This window comes from Pelmatolapia mariae, linkage group LG10_11 (genome assembly GCF_036321145.2).
Source record: "Pelmatolapia mariae isolate MD_Pm_ZW linkage group LG10_11, Pm_UMD_F_2, whole genome shotgun sequence".
Lineage (NCBI taxonomy): Eukaryota > Metazoa > Chordata > Actinopteri > Cichliformes > Cichlidae > Pelmatolapia > Pelmatolapia mariae.
The window spans coordinates 61225366-61245717 of NC_086236.1; the positions used below are offsets into that span (position 1 = coordinate 61225366).

Here is a 20352-nt window from a genome sequence, read left to right on the forward strand (position 1 = left end):
AGTTATCTGTTTTAAAGCGTATGTTTGTGGGTTATAGCAGGGAGTCAAGCATCTCTGATTAGTTGGTTTCTTTACAGAGGAGCCACAATAATCAGGGCCATACACAGTGAGGATATTAACAAGATAATTAAGCTCTGGGAGTAAATTTTGGGTAGCTGTTCTGCATTGTGTTGGTACAAAGCATTAAATAAGATAACAAAGAAGAAAGCACTTCTTTATATTTTGTTACAGCACTTTCCAAAAGACATGCAGTGTACTGAATTTGTTTTCCAGCGCTCTGTAGTCCATTATTATTTAACGCACTATACTAAAATTAAGTGTTATTAAAATAAAAGGAGGGTTTTCAGGGGATACTGCTCAACGTTCAGTTTCTATGCTATAAGTCAGGACAAAAGCCAGAGTGTGATTAAAACAGTGAGTGAGCTCATTTACATTTTGAGAGAAGCAAATTGAATCTACTAATAAATTAAATTCAATGTTGAGGCTGTCATTTTCAGCATCTACATGAATGATCACCCATTATAATTATTTTAACAGAAATGAGAACTGAATGCTATAAAGAGGGCCAAGTGGACGATGGATGACTACAAATAAAACAGTTTTTTTGTGTTTTCCAATTAGGGTGTGCAAGGTTAAGAGTAAAGCTTTTGAATTCATTTTTAGTTGATTGATAACCTAGAGTGACAGATTGCTGCCACTCCTCCTCCTCAGCCTATGCTTCAAGGAGTCTGACGCTTGATGTGTTGAGTCATTTAAAGTAATAAATTATGCCTTAGTAAGGTTTCTGTGAGGCAAAATAAATCAGTATTTTATCCATTACTAACCATATTTTATAAAGTAAAAACACATGCAAATACTTTATAATCACCAGATAATCAGGGTCCAAACAATACATAAATGAGTTTTTAAGATTTGAAAAGATTTTCCATGTTAACTATTTTGACAATACAGTATATTTTTAAAAAATATGGTAAATACAATTTTAAGGCCCATGTCTGCAAGTGAATAGTTCATTTTTTAATGTCATTTAAAACATTTTACTGGATGTGTCATTAAAAAACAGTTTGAGTCCCGTAGTGCCAGCGTTTTATGGAAACAATTGACAAAAGCTCACTAAGCTCACAGAAATACTAGCCTGACGACACTCCTATAGTGGGAGTGAATGTGAGAAGAGGCACAAGAGAACGAAATAATAACCACTAAGAGCTGAGGAGATAAAGGAAGACAGGAACAGCTAGATTACACGGAGGTGAGCAAGATGTTAAGGATAGTCAGTACATGATGTTCTCTTTGAATAAAGTTTGTAGACATGCAAGAAGTCCCATTTTCAATGTTATTAGTGCGGAGTATCTAAAGTGATGGGAAAATAGATGTGAAGCTACAATCATTGCACTGAAGTGTATTATCATTTGAAAATGATTAAGTGGGGCCATTTTACTGTGACACTTTTTAAGATGTTCAATGTGATAAACGTCCTGATGTGTCAGGTGTTTCCTTTGCTGGGTTAACTCAAACCCAGCAAAGTGTCTCTACTGACATACACCAAAATAATTGGTGTATTATGATATGTATGAATTTGCAGCTTATCAATACCATGATGGATCACTGTTGCCACTCCAGTGGTGCTTTATCTCTCCCTTTATCTCTCTTTTTCCTCACCCTTTTTCCACCTTGCAGGTGGGCTTTCACCCTGATCATCATTTCCTCCTACACGGCCAACTTGGCGGCCTTCCTGACCGTCCAGCGGATGGAGGTTCCCATTGAGTCTCCAGACGATTTGGCCGACCAGACGAACATTGAGTATGGCACGATCCACGGCGGGAGCACCATGACCTTCTTTATGGTGCGGCTCCTGTTGTGCTTGGGTTCGGAATTTGGGAATAATTATATGTGTGCTTTTATCCGTGTTAAATATTTGTTTGTTTAGCTGTTTGGATTCAGGGACTCCCTAAATCGCTCTGATAGCAATTCAGGAAATAGTTGTTCATAAAGTTTTTTATGCATTTGTGTGTTACATGTAATTTACCGCAGTGCTTCTCTCTTCATTGCTGAGAACAGAGTGAACGATTATCCTCATATTTGCCACTCTGTCTCTGAGTTTCTCTCTTGTTTTCTTTATGGCTGTTTGTGTTTGTGTTAAGTGGCTGACTGCCTGTGTTTGCTTATGAGAACGCTACCGGCATCTGTGTTGACATCTGTGTTTGTCATAGTGTGGGTGTGCGCATGTGTGTGTGTGGGTCTTGTATTTGTGTGTGGGTGTGTTAGTATAGAGGAGTGTGTGTAGGTGAGTGTTTAAAAAATGTATTTGTTTATATGTTTGTATACATGGTAAATGGCAAAATGCCAGTTAGAGTTTATTTTTCGGTCACTAGTGTTCGTCCAAATGGCGGATATAAGAAAGAATGGTGTGTGTTTGCCTACATAAGCCAGTTTCATTGCCACAGTACATTACCCCACTCAATACCTAATCCACACACGCATACACACTCTCATTGTTGTACACAGATGCTACCATCTATACTCTTTTCCTTTCTTCTCGCATACAAAGAGATACTACATGTAATTGTACATTTAATCCTGTTTTGGAGCTTGCCATATTTTGTTAAGTGCTGAACCACCTCCTGTGTGCTGATTTACTTCCATCTGTATGAAAGATGATGCATCAGCTACGCTGTGAGCAAATAATCTGTTGCTTTGCTTCACTTTCCTTTTTTCTCCCTCCACTCTCCGCGCTGCTTTTTCCCTCTGTTTGCTATTGATATTTTTACTCTGCTTGTCATTGTTCACACCTGATTTTCTCTCCCGTGTGTACTTTCCTTCCCCTTTATCTTTAATGCATCTCTTTCATATTCCTTCTTTTCGGGGAAACTTGTACATTCACCTGTAATTACTGCTGAATTGCCGTTGCTGTGTTCCTGTTCCCTCTGCAGAACTCAAGGTACCAGACCTACCAGCGGATGTGGAACTACATGAACTCCAAGCAGCCTAGCGTATTTGTGAAAAGCACGGAGGAAGGCATCGCCCGTGTGGTCAACTCCAAGTATGCTTTCCTGATGGAGAGCACTATGAACGAATATCACCGTGGCCTGAACTGTAATCTCACACAGATCGGAGGCCTGCTGGACACCAAGGGTTACGGCATTGGCATGCCACTAGGTAAAAATACTGCATCACAAAAAGTTCATGCAGCACCTGATAATGTATCTCATTGATAACTTCTTTAATTGCTTCTGTGCTTTCCAAACAAGCTAAGCTGCACACAGTTTAAAAGCTGCTAATGAATTCACGAGTGAAAAGATTTTGAAAATCAGCATAAACATCAATATGGATTTAGTGATCATGCTTCAAAGCCTTGCAGCACCCTGCAGCAAATAGTCACCTTATGTCTCACCTCAACCGACGTGCCTGACGACGCTCATATAGCTCTCATGCTCTACCCTTTGAGTAGACTCAAAATATATCCATAAAGTCATGAAAAAGCAACTGGGAAGCTAGTAGAGATGTAACACTGTTCCCTTTTTGATAATTACAGACATTGCTGACGCATTTTAAAGGTGCTGTTTCACAGCTTGTGAACTAAAAGAATAACATGATGTAGTAATTAAAAAAAAATTATGCATGCAGATTTTTAGTTTTAATTATTTTGAGTGGTACAAGTTAAAATATAACTGATAAAATGCAGCAGGTTAACATTTCAAATCCCCTTTAATGTACCTGACTTGGAATGACTTGCGTTGCATCCATGTCATCAGCTAATTCGATGTTTGCATTAATGAGCAGTTGAACAGGTGTACCACATGAAGCGGCCGCTGAGTGTAACCCCTGGATGAGAAATACTGTGACTGAGCATCTACAACAGAGACCAGGCTGCTTAAACATAAGTGACAAGGAGCTATCTCGTTTCTAAAATTATACAATTATTTGACAAAAAGAAAAAAAAACCTCATTAAATGACAGCGTGAGAAGCATGAGATCAATTATGCTAAATAGACACATGTAGTTGTCTGTGATTTGTGAGATTAGACCTGAAAATTGTCTTGTACGTGGTCGATTTATTTTTTTATCTGTGGGATTAGCAGCTATTTCAAATGGAAGTAACGTGCATACAGTTAATTGCTTTTCCACTCACGCCCAGCGCTCGTGAAGCCACTTTTTAGCACTTAGATGAGATTGTCACTGAATCACAGTAATCTGTTCCTATGAAGAGGTCAGCCATATCTCACTTTCTATTATTGACCAAGGCTGTGGAGGAATGGAGAGAAAAAGCAGACAGAATAAAGAAGGAAAGACCACAGAGGTGAAATAAGCCTTTGTAAGGGACCTAAAGAGGAAAAAAAACAAACATATTATCTCACTCACCTCCAGGTAAGAGGCTGTTTGAATTTAAAGAAATAGGCAGATATTTTTACACTTGAATAATTTCTTGCTGGGAGTTCAATGACAGATCTCCTTAAGGATATGCTATTAAAATCTCATTAGGGTGTCTACAATTGCTGTTCATCAGCAAGCTGCTTGGCAACCCACCATAACCTCTCTTCTACCTTTTCGTGTGCTGTGCGTTATAACTGGTACCTGCTTTACTGGGTTGTCTTGCTGCATCTCTCCCAGCCTCCAGCTTTCTGTGTTTCCACATAGAAGCATGGGAAAGTGGTGGGAGGTGATGCCAAATTTATATTGCTGCAGTCATTAGTCGTCCTGATTGAAATCGTTTTTTTTTTCTGGCGGGAGGCTGGTGTTCTCCAGCAGTGACTTAGCGAAGGAGGCATGATAATCACTGAACAACTGTCAACACTTTCTATAGAGACTGTTTATGTGCAGAAGGCCTGTCTAATAAAAGCTGCCTGTTGATTATCTTCACAGCTAAATACCATTATGCTAAAGAAAACATATTTGTCATTTGCACAGACGGAACCTTTAAACCCTCTAAATCTGGTCCAGCATATCTGGTTTGCTGCATACTTTGTATGCTATTCAATAAGCTGCTGAACCACTGTGTCTGTCTAGTTGTTATCTTGCTGTTTATCTCTCACTAATCCTCTCTTTATACTCACCATAAGATCACTTCTAGCCATCTCCAAGCTGCAGCGGCAATTCTCTTTTTCTGCTTAGTCTCTTTAACACTTAATCATTTCATGTTTTTCCCCTTTTTCTGAAAAAAAAAATCTCTCTCCTGTCTGGTCTCTTATGCTGCACCTTGCCCACCACTTGCTCTTATCCTGCCTTCTTGTTTTTTTCCAGGATCTCCATTCAGAGATGAGATCACACTGGCCATCCTCCAGCTGCAGGAGAATAACAGGCTGGAGATACTAAAGAGGAGGTGGTGGGAGGGAGGCCAATGTCCCAAAGAGGAGGACCACCGTGCCAAGGGTGAGTCGACCGCAGCTGTCTGCCTCCGTTGCCTCCTTCTCTCTAATGTCCCCAGTAATAGTCTCCTCACTCTCTGCTACAGTCCAGCTAATGGCTAATGCCTAACCTAATGTCCTTGCGAAGGGTACTTAGCACAATCTACTTTCCCAGATGTCTTCTGTTTGTCTCAGGTGGTGCATAATGTGAATTTTATTGGAGACAGTGTATCTGTTTACATGTGTGTATTAAGAGTGTGTATATGTGTGGGCAAAGCTTCTGCATGAATGACAGAGATGATGAAAACATCTCTGCGTTTATGCCACTGATGTCAGATGAAAATCTCTTTTAAAAATTATTTTGCTAACAAAATGCTTCAGTTCAGGCATTTCAGTATTGTTACACTTTATCAGTGCAGTTTATCTCAAACCCTTCAGGGCCCTATAATTCTGTTTTTCACTCAAGCACTTCATTCCAGGCAATTTAAATTTGAAACTCAGATGAAAGAGCACTGAGCAGTGATTTAGGATTACACTCACTTTAAGTTTTTGGTTCTTACTGTGGGTCAAGCTGTAGAAGATGGAAAGTCTAGTACTTTCCACAACGCAGCATGGTAGCATCTTTGTTAGACCACTTACTTCCAGCAGATTATCTACTTGAAAATATGAATCATGCAAACTTACATTATGAATATTATGACAATTAAGGTGTTTTCTGATACTTAATTAGCAGCTGAAATAGAAATCTGTACAAGAGCAGTAGCATCAAGCTAGAGTCTGATTAGCTTAGCTTAGCTTAGCATAGCGCAAAAAAAATAGAAGATAAAAATAAGCAGCATGCGACTATCAGCAGGTTTAAAGTGCACACCATTAGCTCTCCCATCGATTTGTGTTATTTTACCTCTGTACACCACCACAGTGGATTTTAAATAAAACTATCAAGATGTGATTGAAGTGCGTACTTTTAACTTTAATTTATGTGGTTTAACAAGACATTTAATGATTATTACATTATTTGTTTAGAGATTACAGCCACATTTTATACAAAGTCACCCATTTTCAGAGCCTCAAAATTAATTGGACTAATAATTTGAAATACAGGGACTGTTTTTAATACTTGGATGAAAATCCTTCAAGTCATTGACTGTCAGAAATCCATGGATGTCATCAAATTCTGCATTTCCTCCTTTAAAGGGCTCTGCCAGGCCTCTGCGGCAGCCACCTTCACTTGCTGCTTGTCTGTGGGTGTTTTATATTTAATAAAAGAATGCTCTGTTTGGTTTAGATTAGGTGACTGACTTGACCAGTGAAGAATAAACCCATTTCTTTGCCTTGAGAAACTCTTGGGTTGTATTTTCAGTATTAACTTGTGAAGCACTGCCCGATCAATTTTGCAGCATTTGTCAGAATCTTTCTTTCTTTCTTTTTGCTCTACATTTTTCTTCCCCTCACTCTGCCACAAGTGAATCTAAGTTTTCCCGTTTAAACGATTCTTTTTCCAGATATATACACTCTTTATTTGTTCTGTGGAAAAATACTCAATCTGGCCTTCTTGTTCTTGAGTGTAACTACTAGTTTGTAGCTTATTGTAAATGCTCTGTATTTGCATTCATGAAGGCGCCTCGTAATTGCAGACTTTGACAAAGATACACTTACGTCCTCGCGAGTGTTCTTGGCTTTGTTAGATGTTGTGAAGATGTTTTTCGTAACCATGGAAAAAATTCTGTCATTATCCAGCTTATTTGTTTTCTGTGGGTTTTCAGGCCCTCTGGTGTTGCAGAGCTGACCACTCCAACACCAAAAGACAGACTTAATTCTTCTTAAGAATGTATCAGATTTTTGATTCGGCCACGCCTAAACTTTTTGCTCTTTATCTAGGTTTATTTTTCTTTTTTCAGCCCAGTGATGGCCTCCATCACTTGCACTGACAGCTCTTCAGGCTCTATTTAAAATGACGTTGAAAAGCTATAAAATGCGAATTCAACACTTTGAGTCAATGTCAGATATTATGTTGGCTTCTTTTAACATGAAATAATGAGGGAAATAATAATGTGGTGGTGTACAAAGGCAAAGGTAGAAAAATTGTGTCTTTGCCCATTATTGTCCTCAATGTTTGTACTCGAACCTTGCCGTACACTGTTCTCTTATCTACATTCAACTTAAATTTCCCGTCTTTTTGTTGTTTTGTTCCTGTTTTCTTTAGTTATTTTTCATCATTATCTAAAGTGAGAGCCTAATGATAGTTGTAATAGTTGGTGCTGTATGTGGTACAGATGGCAAAGCCTCTTGAGGCAAATGAACAATTAGTGCACTGATAGCAAAACAAGGCAATTTTGGCCTCATTTTTTTAGGTTAATGATTTTAAAAGTCAAGCTTTTTCACCATGTTTTATTATAAATTAGCTTAATTGTTTTCAGTTAATGAGTTATGTTTTACTAACCTCATGTTATTAAGTTAACCTAAAAAACAATTATAGAATAAAATAGCCCTATATTGGCGATGTACATGTACAATACCATTATGGATAAGTAACCTAACCTTGATATGTTTTAGTCCCTTTTGCGCAAAGGCCCACGGCATCAGGATCTGCATTTTCGCTCAAAATTGTAATTTTTTAATTCAAAGTTTAATTCACAGCATTGTACTTTTAAACTGAGCCAAACTTCATTCTCATCAACCCTGCAGCTCACTTCCCTTAGAGTATCACAGCTGTAACAATCTAACATGAAAGTAAATGAAACACAACCTCGATGCTTTAACAGTAACAGTAACAAACATCAAAAACAATGTCGTATGACATAACATGCTTAATATTTCAGCTCTCTTTGCCGACACACTCACTCATGTCTGGGCTTATTAAAGCACAGACTACAGCTGACAAACAGGTGTCGGTTTATCTTCCTTCCTAGTCTCGTTTTTGATCGTATGTACAATCGTTTCTATTTATCATGCATAATTTTGAGCAGCTGCACATTAATACTTTCCTATGAACCTTCATCACACATTCAGATTGAAATAATAGAAATGAGTACAGTGAAGTTGTAGTTTGTGCTGCTTCCTAATCCAAAAATAGTCGAATATAATCATAAATCTATTCAATCATTTATAAATAAAATATATAAGTTAAGCAAGAGACAATGAATTATAATTGCCAGTAGTGCTCCTTCAACTATAAGTCTTTTTTCACTGTGCTTGTAAACCTCCTTTGACAATAAACAGTTGCCCATGATGATGCATTTGCGCACGTATGTGCTAATCTTTGTCTCCTGTGGCCTGTTGTCAAGGTCTGGGCATGGAGAACATTGGGGGCATCTTCGTTGTGCTGATCTGTGGCCTCATTATCGCTGTGTTTGTGGCCATTATGGAGTTTGTGTGGTCGACACGCCGCTCGGCAGAGACTGATGAGGTATGCCCCCATACCTGCCCTCGCCGACCCCACAGACACACCCCAGTAGGTTCCCATGGCATCCCGCCAACCCTTTTGATTATGTTATTTGGTGTGTGTCCCTGTGTTGTGTTCGTGTGTGTGTGAGAAAGAGAATGGACGGGTTACTTTTTCAGCTTTTGCCTCCATTTGTGTGTGTTTGTTTGTGCTGTAACATTCAAGGTTCACTGTGTTTTGTGCATGTGAGATGAGAGGAATGTTTAAGTACGTGGCTCTGACCTGCTGTAGCGTTCGAATTTTACGACAGCTAGAGAATCTGATCGCATGTTCTGCCTGTTTTGATTTCACTGTGCCCTTTTAGTGTTCGGTGTTTAACAGTATGGCAGCAAGTGTTTGTGAGCTAAACATGATAGTTGGATAAGCAATATTGAGAAATGCCAATATTTGCTTGCATAAAGAAGTAGTGTGAACTTTTTTCCCTGGCATTAAATGTCATGATGTATCTTCTTTTACATGCCTCACATGTACGCTGGTATTCTTCGTTTCCATTGTTGTATTGCTTCTCACTCATGTCATTGTGCGTCTCCCTCTGTCTCTCTCTCTCAAACGCACACACCCACACACACCCACGCACACACACACACACACACACACACACACTCTCCTCCTGTCATACGGCCATCAGTGTGTGTTCTCCAATAACGAGTACTGTTTCTGTTTATGTGAGCACATGACTTTTTATAAATCATGCTTTCATTGAGAATGTGGTTGGCCTGTAGTGGACACGTTGATGCATTTTGTTAGTCATGTGTGCGTATCGCAGTAGTCATGCAGCTGGAATGATGAGTATTGGTGGATGTGAAAGTTTGGTTTAGAATGTGTTTATGTGTGTGTGTGTTTGAGGCTGTGCACAGTTGCTGTACGAGTGAATGCTTCTGTATTTGTGCGCCTGAGTGTGCCGGCCTGCCTGTCCGTTCATGGTGCCATAATGAAGTGCCCATAAACTAAACATTTTGCTGTTCCGTGTGTTTGGATTGTAATAACTCTCTCTGCTTCTTGGATATTCTCCCATCTCTATCCATCCACACATCCTTCCTATGACCTCTCCATTTATTTTCAAACCATCTTTCCATTTGTTGGTCTCTGCGCCCTCGCTTCTCCTGCTCCTTTTTGTTTACCATGCCCACTGTGTCTGTTCTGCCTTGTTGCCGGCTTGTTCTTTTTGTTTTGCTTTTCCTTTCAATTTTCTTGTTTTCCCTCCGCTGTCCTATTTATGTACTGCCTTACCACTTGTCTTGTTCTGCTGCCTGCCTACTTTGTGTCTATGGCACCTCCTCCCCTGCCTTTGCCTCCTTTCCTCTTCCTTCCCTTCCGTCTTTCTTCTTTCCTCCCTCCTTCCGTACGTCCTTTAGGTGTCTGTCTGTCAGGAGATGATCACAGAGTTCCGAAACGCCGTCTCCTGTAAAAAGAGCTCTCGAATGCGCCGCAGACGGCCCCTGAGCAGCTCAGCAGCCTTGCGTCACCCTACCCGCATCGCTCTGGGGGCCCCTCGGCCCCTGCGCCTGGTCCGGGAGATGCGGCTCAGCAACGGCAAGCTGTACAGCGGAGCTGGCCCCCTGACAGGTGGAGCTGGAGGGGGAGCCGGAGGAACGGGGCAGCCAGATCTGGGCCCTGGGCCCCAAAGGATCCTAGACGATCCGCTTGGAGCCAACACCACCCCACCTCCACCTGCCCCCACCCCTGTGATGCTGCCTGCGCGCAGCTGCACCCACGTGAGGATCTGCCAGGAGTGCCGAAGGATCCAGAGCCTGAGATCAGGTAGCAGTATAGGATCAGCGTCAACAAGAATACCCCCTTCGTCCGCCCCCCTGCCCCGGATACCTCCACCCCCACCCCCATCCTCATCCAATACAGACAGTGAGGGTGGAGGCGTGCCCAGCCCAAGGCGACTACATCACAGCCCCCCAGCTCATACCCCTCGACCCATTCCACCTCCGCAGAGCAGCAACACCTCAGACCTTCTTGGGGACCAGGACTGAGGAATGAAGTGGGTGAGGTAGAGGGGTGAGATATATGGGTGAGGGACATTTGTGCTGCTTAGAAAAAACACTGTTTCCACTGATCAGATTCATCCGAGAACTAAAATGTTTGAGATGAGGGAACAAAGGAGTAAAAAAAATAAATAAAAAGGAGTTGAACTCTTGATAAGGCCAGCCAACACGGAGAGAGAACGAGAAGAAACATGGAGGACCAAGACTTCATCCACTTCAGAACTGAAGACACAGAGAGGTGGTCATCGGTTAGCGTTTGTATTTGGCTAAGAAGAACAGTTCAGTTTGGATAAAAGAGAGAGGAGATGCACATGACCACGCGTCAGTGCCCGCTGGCCTCCTTTTGTCTCCTTAATCCCCTCTCACGTCACTTCTCATTTGAGGGTGCTGGTTTTCTTTCACGGACACTTCACTGGAAGCTAACCAGCCCTTTACTGAAATGAAGCCTTGCTGGAGGACATACTGTATCTGTATGTGGTTTTAAAACAGCAACTGACTTCCAGAGAATTTATTCCTGATGTTTTTTTTTTTGTTGTCTTTTTGTTACCATTGTTCTAAGTGGGAATTTCAGAGTTAAATAACAGACTATAGTGTGACAATATGGTGGATTATAACATACCAAGACACTTGACAACCGCTAATTGTGTTCGAGAGTTTTGTGCCCCTCCCTGTGCCCCATAGCTGCTTTTTGGATGGGATCGGGGAAGCTGGATGAAACGACTTCAAGGCAACGTAATGCAAACAGTAGCAGAGAAAACTGTTGGTCTGCCTTTCTTTACACTGTGTGTGCGTGTGTGTGTAAAATTTGTGCTTCCTGTAAGTCTGTCCGTAACTGCTCAAAACGAGGAGAACCGTGTACCCAGCAACAGCTCCTTTCTACCAATGTTAGATATTCAGACAGACACAAAAAGGGAGAGAGAGGGAGCGAATGAGCGAGCGAGCAAGAGGCTTTGAAATGTGAAATTAATGTTCCTCGTTATCCTGGGTAACGCTTGCCAAGCCCTTACTTCTTTTTCACCTCTGTTCACACCATGTAGACAAGATAGAGAGACTGGGCGAGCCAGAGACAGAGAGGCAAGATAGAGACGAGCAGGAAAAGAGGAGGTGGAAAGAGCCAGAGAGTTAAAAAAGGACACTACTGAATTTGAATAAGAATTCCCTCACTGAACTACTTCCATTATTAGATCTGTCCTGATCTGTTAATTCTGGGCATCTTTTAAGGGGCTTGTTAATGCGCCAGCAGACTATAACTGCGACTTCCTCCCATCTCTCTGTTCGACAGGCTATCTTGGCCGTCCACAGCAGCGGCTCCTGCCAGTATGATAGACTCAACACAGCCTTGTCAATACCGTCTCAAGCTTTTGATCACCTAATTACTCCTCTCAGTGGCTGGGGACCCATTCAGGAGGGGGTCGAATACAGGGAAATGCGCTGATAAATAGATGTAGAAGAAATGTTTTTTCTCTCTGGCTGGGAAGCGAATCTGTTTTAATTATGTTGTTAATGTTATAGCCTTACAGTTTTGTGAAACTCCAATGAAAACAGACTCTAGTGTATAAGCAAAGTGTGCCTAAAGGGAGAAATACTGGTGGGTTTGCATGTTTTGCCTTTCTGCTTTAAAACCTGTTAAGTTTGTGGCCAACATACAAGAACTTTTTAGACCCGCTTCAACCACCAAACAACTGTGGCACGAAAATCAAGACGTACATTACATACAACAGTTATCAGTCTGGATTTTTTAATTGTCAACAAATTGCAGTTCAACTAGGGGACATGTTCCTTTGTATCGACCCTTTTATCGTGTTAAATACTCACTGCAACAACCAGTGCCTGAAAATAGTCCCCAAGTAAATATAGCCTTTACTATTCTTTCTCCAACATCTGCTAAAAACTGCAGTTCCCAGCTGTGTTGCCTTTTTAAAATGGGACTGCACTCAGTGTTTCAGCGGGAATATAGACATTGTTTACTAATCCTCCATCTTCCTCTGTTTGTGGGCACTACCGTCGTCGTATTCACTCAGATGCAGTGCAGTGCTCGGCCTGTTGCGGTCTAAGCAAAAAAAAAAAAAAAAAAAAAAAATCTGACCAGCTTTATGTCAGCAGTAAATCCAATTATTTACATGAATGCGAGAGAGGCAGCAGGCATGTTGTTCTCCTTAGATCAAATATAGGCGTAATTAATTTTACACGCTGCCACGGTATAGCGTATGTATACCTCTGCCGAACAGTTCATGTTATGTTTGCATGATTAATGCAGACATATTACTCAGAATGTTAATGTTCCATTATTATCATGTGCTGCATTTGCATTTTCTACAGGTCACTGACTCGATGTGCATTGAACCTGTTGCCCAGTCAGTTCCCAAATTAATCCCTGCTGAATGATTCACTACTTAGTGGACTGGGGGCGTTCGATACACCCACTTAGTTGTGGTTAGTGTACTTACAGTGACAGTTGTAATAAAGTCTTTCTGGAACACCGACATTCAAGATGTAAGAGTTAGCAAATGCAACGGTTATAGTATAAGACAGCGTCTGTGTTTTGTTATTGGGTTTCTTCACAGATTGATTTCCTGACAGAGTTTATGAATGTAATGCTTTAGAAGCTGATTCCTAATTATTGGAAAACACAGTGTCCCCGCTCCCTGCAAGCATCAGTATCTTTCTTTTTTGTCTCCCTCTTGCCTGTAGTTTGGAATTGCCGTTTTCCAACGTAAAGATGTGTCCCCTATTACCTCCCAAATCCCAACTGCAGCATCCCATAACCAGCAGTAATGCTAAGTGTGTAAGATAATGTGCAAAGCCACCAGTTCACCCTTTACAAATCCCTCAGAAAAATGAAGGCATTGTTGTCAAGACTAACACTGCATTGCTATATAATGTTATGCATTTTGCGGGGAAGCAGATTTGTTGACACTGTTGTGCTCTAGATAACGAATGATAACATTGTTTGCACACATTATGCCGTTTCTCTGAATGATTGCTGTCAGCAGAAGCAGGCTTGATTTGATGCCTCTCTCTCTCTCTCTCTGTTTACTTCTGCCTTTGTGTCCAGAATGCTGACAGGAGCGAACCTTTTCCACAAATCTTTACAGCACACACAAACAAAAACACACTCATCCGCAACGCCTTCGTCTCCGATTCCTTTGTTGTCTAAAGGCTGTAAACCCACCGGTTGTTTGTTGTTTTCAAAGTTGTCTTCTGAGTTTCTTTAATGACTTCCATGGTTCATACGAGCTCCGGAAACCTGATGTGTGACAGTACCACACAGCCATCAAGTGGCCACAAAATGCTTTAAACCATCAGCTGAAAGCATTTACAAGCTGCAGTGCATTACCGTGGAGAAGCGAGAGGAAGGTACAAGCCCTAAAAAAATACATTAACAAAAAAAAAAGAAAAAAAAAAGCCAAAATATTGCTAGTATTAATCTAAATGGGAAGGGAGGGTCACAAAACAGATCCAATGGGATGTCTGAACATTCACTCCACGAAACAAACATTTGTTTACTTTTATGTTGTTTTCTTTGGTATTTTTTCATATTTCTATACTAGTGCTAAATGGATTATTAAAACTGATGACTATTATGATGAAATTGTTATTATTACTATTGAAGACGAGAGGCTCTGTGGTGTGCGTGTGGGTGAAGGGTGGTGGATGGGAGGTGTTGGGATGAAGGTGAAATGATGTTCTTCAGAGACCGCCCTGTTGTTCAAACCTATAGACACACAGACTTCTTTTGGAATAAAAATATTCAAACAGTCCCACAGTGGTACGTGTCTTTGCTTTTTTTAATAGAAAGCTCACTGATGTTTTGTTTCTGTGTCATGTTTTTATTCTAATAGAGGGATTAAGTGATTTAGTTAAGGGCCAGATTTAAGAAACAAACAACTCTTTCAGTCATTTAGGCCCTCAATGTCAATAAATACACAGTAATGTGAAAAAGAGAGTTTTGATAGGACGATATCCTGTGAAAAGTACAAAAAGTACAACCAGTGATTCAGTAGTTTGCAGAACTACTTTCAGCAGCAATAACTTCAAGTAATTGTTTTCTCTATGACTTTATTCTTTACAGAATTACTTCAGTTCATTGAGGTTTGCAGACATTGGTCCCTGCACAGCTTAAGATCAGTCATGTTGAGGTCTGGACTCTGACTCGGCCATTGCAACACCTCGATTCTTTTTTTTTTTTTTTTAGCACTTCTGTTGTAGATTTGCTGCTGTGCTTGGGATTATCGTCCTGTTCTTCATAGAGAGCAGAGGCTGGCTTTCTCCTGGCAACCCTTCAAAACAAGCCATATTTCTTCAGCTTTTTTCTAATTGTACTGTCATGAACTTTAACATTTAAAATGCTCACTGAGGCCTGTAGAGTCTGAGAGGTAGCTCTTGGGTTTTCGGTTTTATGTAATATCTCTGAGCATTGCAGAGTGTGATCTTGGGGTGAATTTGCTGTGACATCCACTCCTGGAGAGATTGTAGCACTGTGTTAACACACACCTGAGTGCTCCAGACCAGCAAACTGCTAAAACTTCTGCTTTTGTAGAGGTGCTCACACTTGCTGATGATCACTTAATCAAGCTGATTTGATTAGCACCTCCTGGCTGCTACCTACCCTGTTAATTTTCATGTAAACACTAAGGGTGTAGCTAGTGTTTCATAGTGCTGCATAGAGGCCAGTGAAAACTTTCTTTTCCACATGCCTGTGTGACATAACACCTTCTGATGCTGGTTTTATTAAATATTTTGACCAAACTGAAGACCTTATACGTACTTTATATTTTCCTTTTTTTACAAAAAGTAATTTAATTACTACATAATAGATTGTATTTTTATTTCAGGTTTTCTACACTTAAACTTTACATAATTTTTTTTTAGGTGGTAACCTTAACCTCGCTCAGTGATAACCTGATATCAAAGTACTTTGATACTTTACAAATACAAATAATAGTACTGGTACAACAATGTTATTGAGAAAAAGTACCCAAAAGATCATAGTAAAGGTAGCTGTTCTGCAGAGGTACGCATATCAGACATGCATCACTTAATACATACACACATAGGATATATTCATACTGGCTCACTTGGACACATATGGATATAATAGTTAAGTAGTTTCAAATGTATGGACCGAACCCCCCTGAAATAGATGAAAAAAAGAATTAATGTGGTCAAATGGCAAACAGGTTTGAAATGTTAATTTCACAAGGCTTTGAGCTTCTGGTTTAAATTGTATTGATGCATCCTTAGGCTTTTTAGCGTAAGATTTTAATATTCCTGTAGATCAACCTTATTTAAAATTTTTACCACCAACAGTAACTGTCAGACAGATATAGTGCAGTAGAGATATGAACTTACATTTCAAGTACTAGCACAAGTGCAAAATGTAAATAGTGCATACACTTAAATGAATGTACTCTTTGCGGTTTCTCTCCAGCACTGAATAATGCACTCCCTCCACACTTTCTCACGGACAAGACAAAATTCTTGAGTTCAAGAAGAGAATAAATCACCACCTGTCAGATCTGTCAAAACTTCTTTTTCTTTTTTAGCAACAAAGTTCTGTTATACAGCCAATCTAGAGACCGTTACACAGAGAGAAAAAACAGAAAAAGAAACAACAGCTTTGTGTTCACAGCACAGATTGTAAAGATAATCAGATTTCTCAAGAACTTTCAGTATTAAAAAACACACAACAGATTCAAATGAGCTGTCAAACTAGTTTACAACAAGAACAACTGATTTTGTTCACACATGCTCTGACAACACCGAGTGAGCAGACACTTTCACATCACACCCACAGACTGACACTGTGGGGAAATGCTGTTTGAAAACGAGCAGGTGACAGTTCGTAAGGTATAGACCAGTATGGTATGTTTGCAAACCACATTTTCACCCTTTTTTTCCTCTCCCGCTAAAATAAAAAAAACATAATACTGCAACACCTGCAGACAGGACTGTGACATGATCATTACACAAATGTTCAACAGAAATGACTGTTGAGAGATAAAGGAGGACTGTTGTTATTACTACAGCCTGCCTACACACTTACAGAAAACAGTCCTGGGTTTTTGAACATGTTGTATGATATGGAGATAAGCAGGCACCTAATTCATAAGAACAAAACCCAGAGTAACAGTCCAGTCAAGTTTACGGTTTCACAATCAGGCTGCTGTCATGTAGGAACACTCCAGCCTTCCTCTCTACTCACAAACCCTTTAACACTGTACAAGTCTCAAAACCTGGCACCAGAACAGGAAACAAGAGTACATGTTTTAGTTGTGGCACATCGTGCTTTCCAGTTCAGTAGAAAAACAAACAAACTAAAAACAGCTTAACAGGGTTTTCCAAGTCAAGCTTGTTCTCTGTGAACGAACAGTTCTGTTCTCAGCCTCTGCTACTATCAAATAAAGTTACCAAAATAAATAATACATCCTGGTTGTGTTATTTTTTTTATTACTTTTTCTTTGTTTGTCTGATTGGTTTGGAGGAAGAGAAGCGGGCAAACACTTTCTCTTTTTGTTTGTCCCGTCTCCTGCTGCCAAACTTCACGTTTTCATATTTTATCCGAGCGGAGTTAAGCAGAATTGTACTGAAACATCTTCTTTGCAAATTTTGAACAAAACCAGGAACAAGGTGTGAGTTGTAAGGAATTTTCTTTTCTTTTTTTGTGTCCATTTCCCTTTGTGCACAGCGAAAATTTGCAAGAGATCATTCTACCTACTGCTCACACTGATTTACTTTACATTACTTCCATGTAAGACTTGTGGTTATACTCAGGCAATTTTGAGTTTTTAAAAACTGGATTAGAGCATATTTATGCAGTTTTAAATTGGCTTGAAATAATGGAAATGAAAGCAAAGAGTGTCAAGAAACATTACAACCACAGCTCAGCTCAGGATACAACATTCAACGCAGAAAAAAACAAACATTCAATGCATGTGATTTGTTTAGCGTAAATGTTAAATAAATAATAAAATTAACAAAAATACCGTGTATGCCATCTTGTCATAATTTTTTTTTTTGGCAGTTCTGGACACACAGCAACTCTAAGTCCTGCCTGAAGTTAATGCATCCACTGAGAACAATGTCATGCTGCTCTGCCAATTTATCCAAGAACCAAACAATACAAAAATTACTCAGGTTCAGTGGTCTCTCCTGCAACCAGAGGGGACAGAAGAAAATAGGGTCCTCGTCATTATTTTTAACAGCCAGTTTGGGGTAAATATTCCCAATTCTCCACTGAGCGAGAGGGTGAAGTTGGCAGGACAATCGATAATTTGCAGACTGTGGAAATTGCAGATGCTGGGTCGTACACCTGCAGCATTGTCATTTTTCCCAGCACTAAATTTGAAGGAACCACTAAACTGGTTGTTAAAGCTAAGTGAAGTATCATATGCAACCTGCCTGAGTAGAGCCTTGTCAAAATTAATTGTACTCAATGGCAGACAATCTATACAAGGGTGGCCAGACTGAAACAATTACTGACACCAGAGTGGAACACACTTTTATTTATGTTCTGTTACATTTTTCCTTCCTGGCTAAATTCTTTTTGCCGAATAGTTACTTTATAGTTACTTTAAAAAATTTAATATGTAGGTTTTTTTTCTCCTAGTAGGAGTAGGACTACACCATGATGGCCCATATATAATATGTCTGTTATTATGTAATACTGAGTTGATACATACACTTAAAGCAATTCATCTACCTCACATCCACGGCCAATTTAGAATCACCAAGTTACCTAACATGAATGTTTTTGGACAATAGAAGGAAGTTCAGTTTGGGGTTCTGAATCTTGCCCAAGAACGCTTCCGCATGTAAACTGGGAAAGCTGGGGATTGGAAGACTGTCTGCTTGGTGCTTGGTGGACAACTTGCTCTATATCCTGTCCCAGAAAACATGTCTGTATAAGGACAAAGGCTCCATAGAAATGGTTTTGCAAAAATATTTGCTTGAATAGCAGTAGTTATTGGGCTTCAACCACTGGTTGGAGCAGCCAGAGTTGGATTTGTGACCAGTGGATCCACCACTGGTTTTAATTCCAGAGGCAAGACTCACATAAGTTTCATTTGTCATTAAATACCAATAAAACACTGTGAGCTAGTATTTAAATTTATCATGAAATGACTGAAGTTTAAGTCTTACTGTCATGTGTCCTCCCCCAGAACAGCCAAAACAGATGGTGATATTACCAAAGATGATCGATGCTGGACTGTTTGAGCTGATAATAGTGATCACAGTAGCCACAATGCATGTCACTGTTATCAGAATGAGGTGAATACAAGTGTGTGTGCAAGTCTGAAAGCATATAATTTGTCTGACACCAGGATTTTATGATGATATATTAGTAACATGACAGGATTTTTATACATTAAACACATTTAGCTGAACTCTGACAGTCAAGCTGTAACTAACTCTATTTTTATCACTCAGACATCAGACATCTTTCGTCAGACCATACTGGTGAGTTCCTCTTTTCCCAGTTTCTAACTGCAGTAGCAAGTTCAGTTCCTTTTATTAAATCCATTCTGTCTCTCAGATACAGTGGATGCAGTGATGTGTGACTGAAAGAGGTGAGCTCACAGTTGATGTGACAGGTTTAAGTTTTCTTGTTCAAATTTTGATTGTTCAGATGATTCAACTGCTTGAACAATAAAAGAAATTTCAAGCCAACTTTGATGAGAACAAAGAAAACAAAACTAAGCTCTGAATTATTACACATGCAGGTGCAAGATCCTTTCTATAGTGATGCAGATTGAGACTGAGGGTGTCGCACTTCAAAGAGAGATACAATCGAGCAATTATATATATGTTCTTTTTCTTGGTGAAGGGAAAAGGCCTTACAGCTTCTGGATATAAGTTTGTGCATCATTATCTTTTTATTTACTATCATATCATCATAGCCATTAATAATTAAGTAAACCTTAGGCTTAAGTAAGCCTTAAAAAAACATCAAACTCTGTCTGAATGCAAGTCTGTCAGAACAGTAACAGATGTGTGCTTGGTTCTGTGGTTTAAAGCAAGCATTAATAAAACATTAGGTTTAACATTACAGTAAAACTCATTGTTTTGCAATTTTACAATGAGCCAAAAGAGAAGAGTTATAGGAACTGTTGTGATATCACTCATAGCTGAAGGGACAGCACTTAAGGGGTTTTTGTGGGCAGTGGTGGTGGACTGTATGTGGACGTGGGGGTGTGAGTTGTCATCTCAATAAATGAGGTCATCACTGGCTTCTTTTTTTGGGTGAACACATTTGGTGCATTGTGAAATGAAAAATACAACAAAGAAGGCTGAGCAGCTAGAAAATAAATATATGTGACAAAAATGGGACGACATTCCTCTCCCATGAGCCCAGCAGCTGGTTTCCTCAGTTCCCAAATGTTTATGGACTGTTGTTAAGAGGGGATGCTACACAGTGTAAAATCCGGCATTTTCAGGCGCTTGCATTCTGTTTGTGATATTTACATTTTACACGGTGTCTTAACTTTTGTCAGAATTCAAATCATGAGTGAATGAGACTTTTTTTTAAAAAAAAACTGCTGTTGATAAACGAAGCGATCAAACAATAAGAGTT

General features: G+C 39.9%; 1 protein-coding gene across 2 annotated transcripts in view; it reads left to right on the top strand.

Moving 5' to 3' along the window:
- Positions 1 to 12897, top strand: part of grik5 (glutamate receptor, ionotropic, kainate 5) — a 91953-nt gene extending 79056 nt beyond the window's left edge. The window contains exons 16-20 of one of the 2 annotated variants that reach the window (XM_063486041.1): positions 1678 to 1843; positions 2931 to 3156; positions 5239 to 5367; positions 8627 to 8793; positions 10140 to 12897. In XM_063486041.1, coding sequence (XP_063342111.1) covers positions 1678 to 1843; positions 2931 to 3156; positions 5239 to 5367; positions 8627 to 8793; positions 10140 to 10766 — 1315 coding nt within the window. In that variant the 3' untranslated portion in view covers positions 10767 to 12897. The remainder of the gene's footprint in view (positions 1 to 1677; positions 1844 to 2930; positions 3157 to 5238; positions 5368 to 8626; positions 8794 to 10139) is intronic. The other variant, XM_063486042.1, reaches the window with a different exon arrangement.
- Positions 12898 to 20352: the final 7455 nt, after the last annotated feature.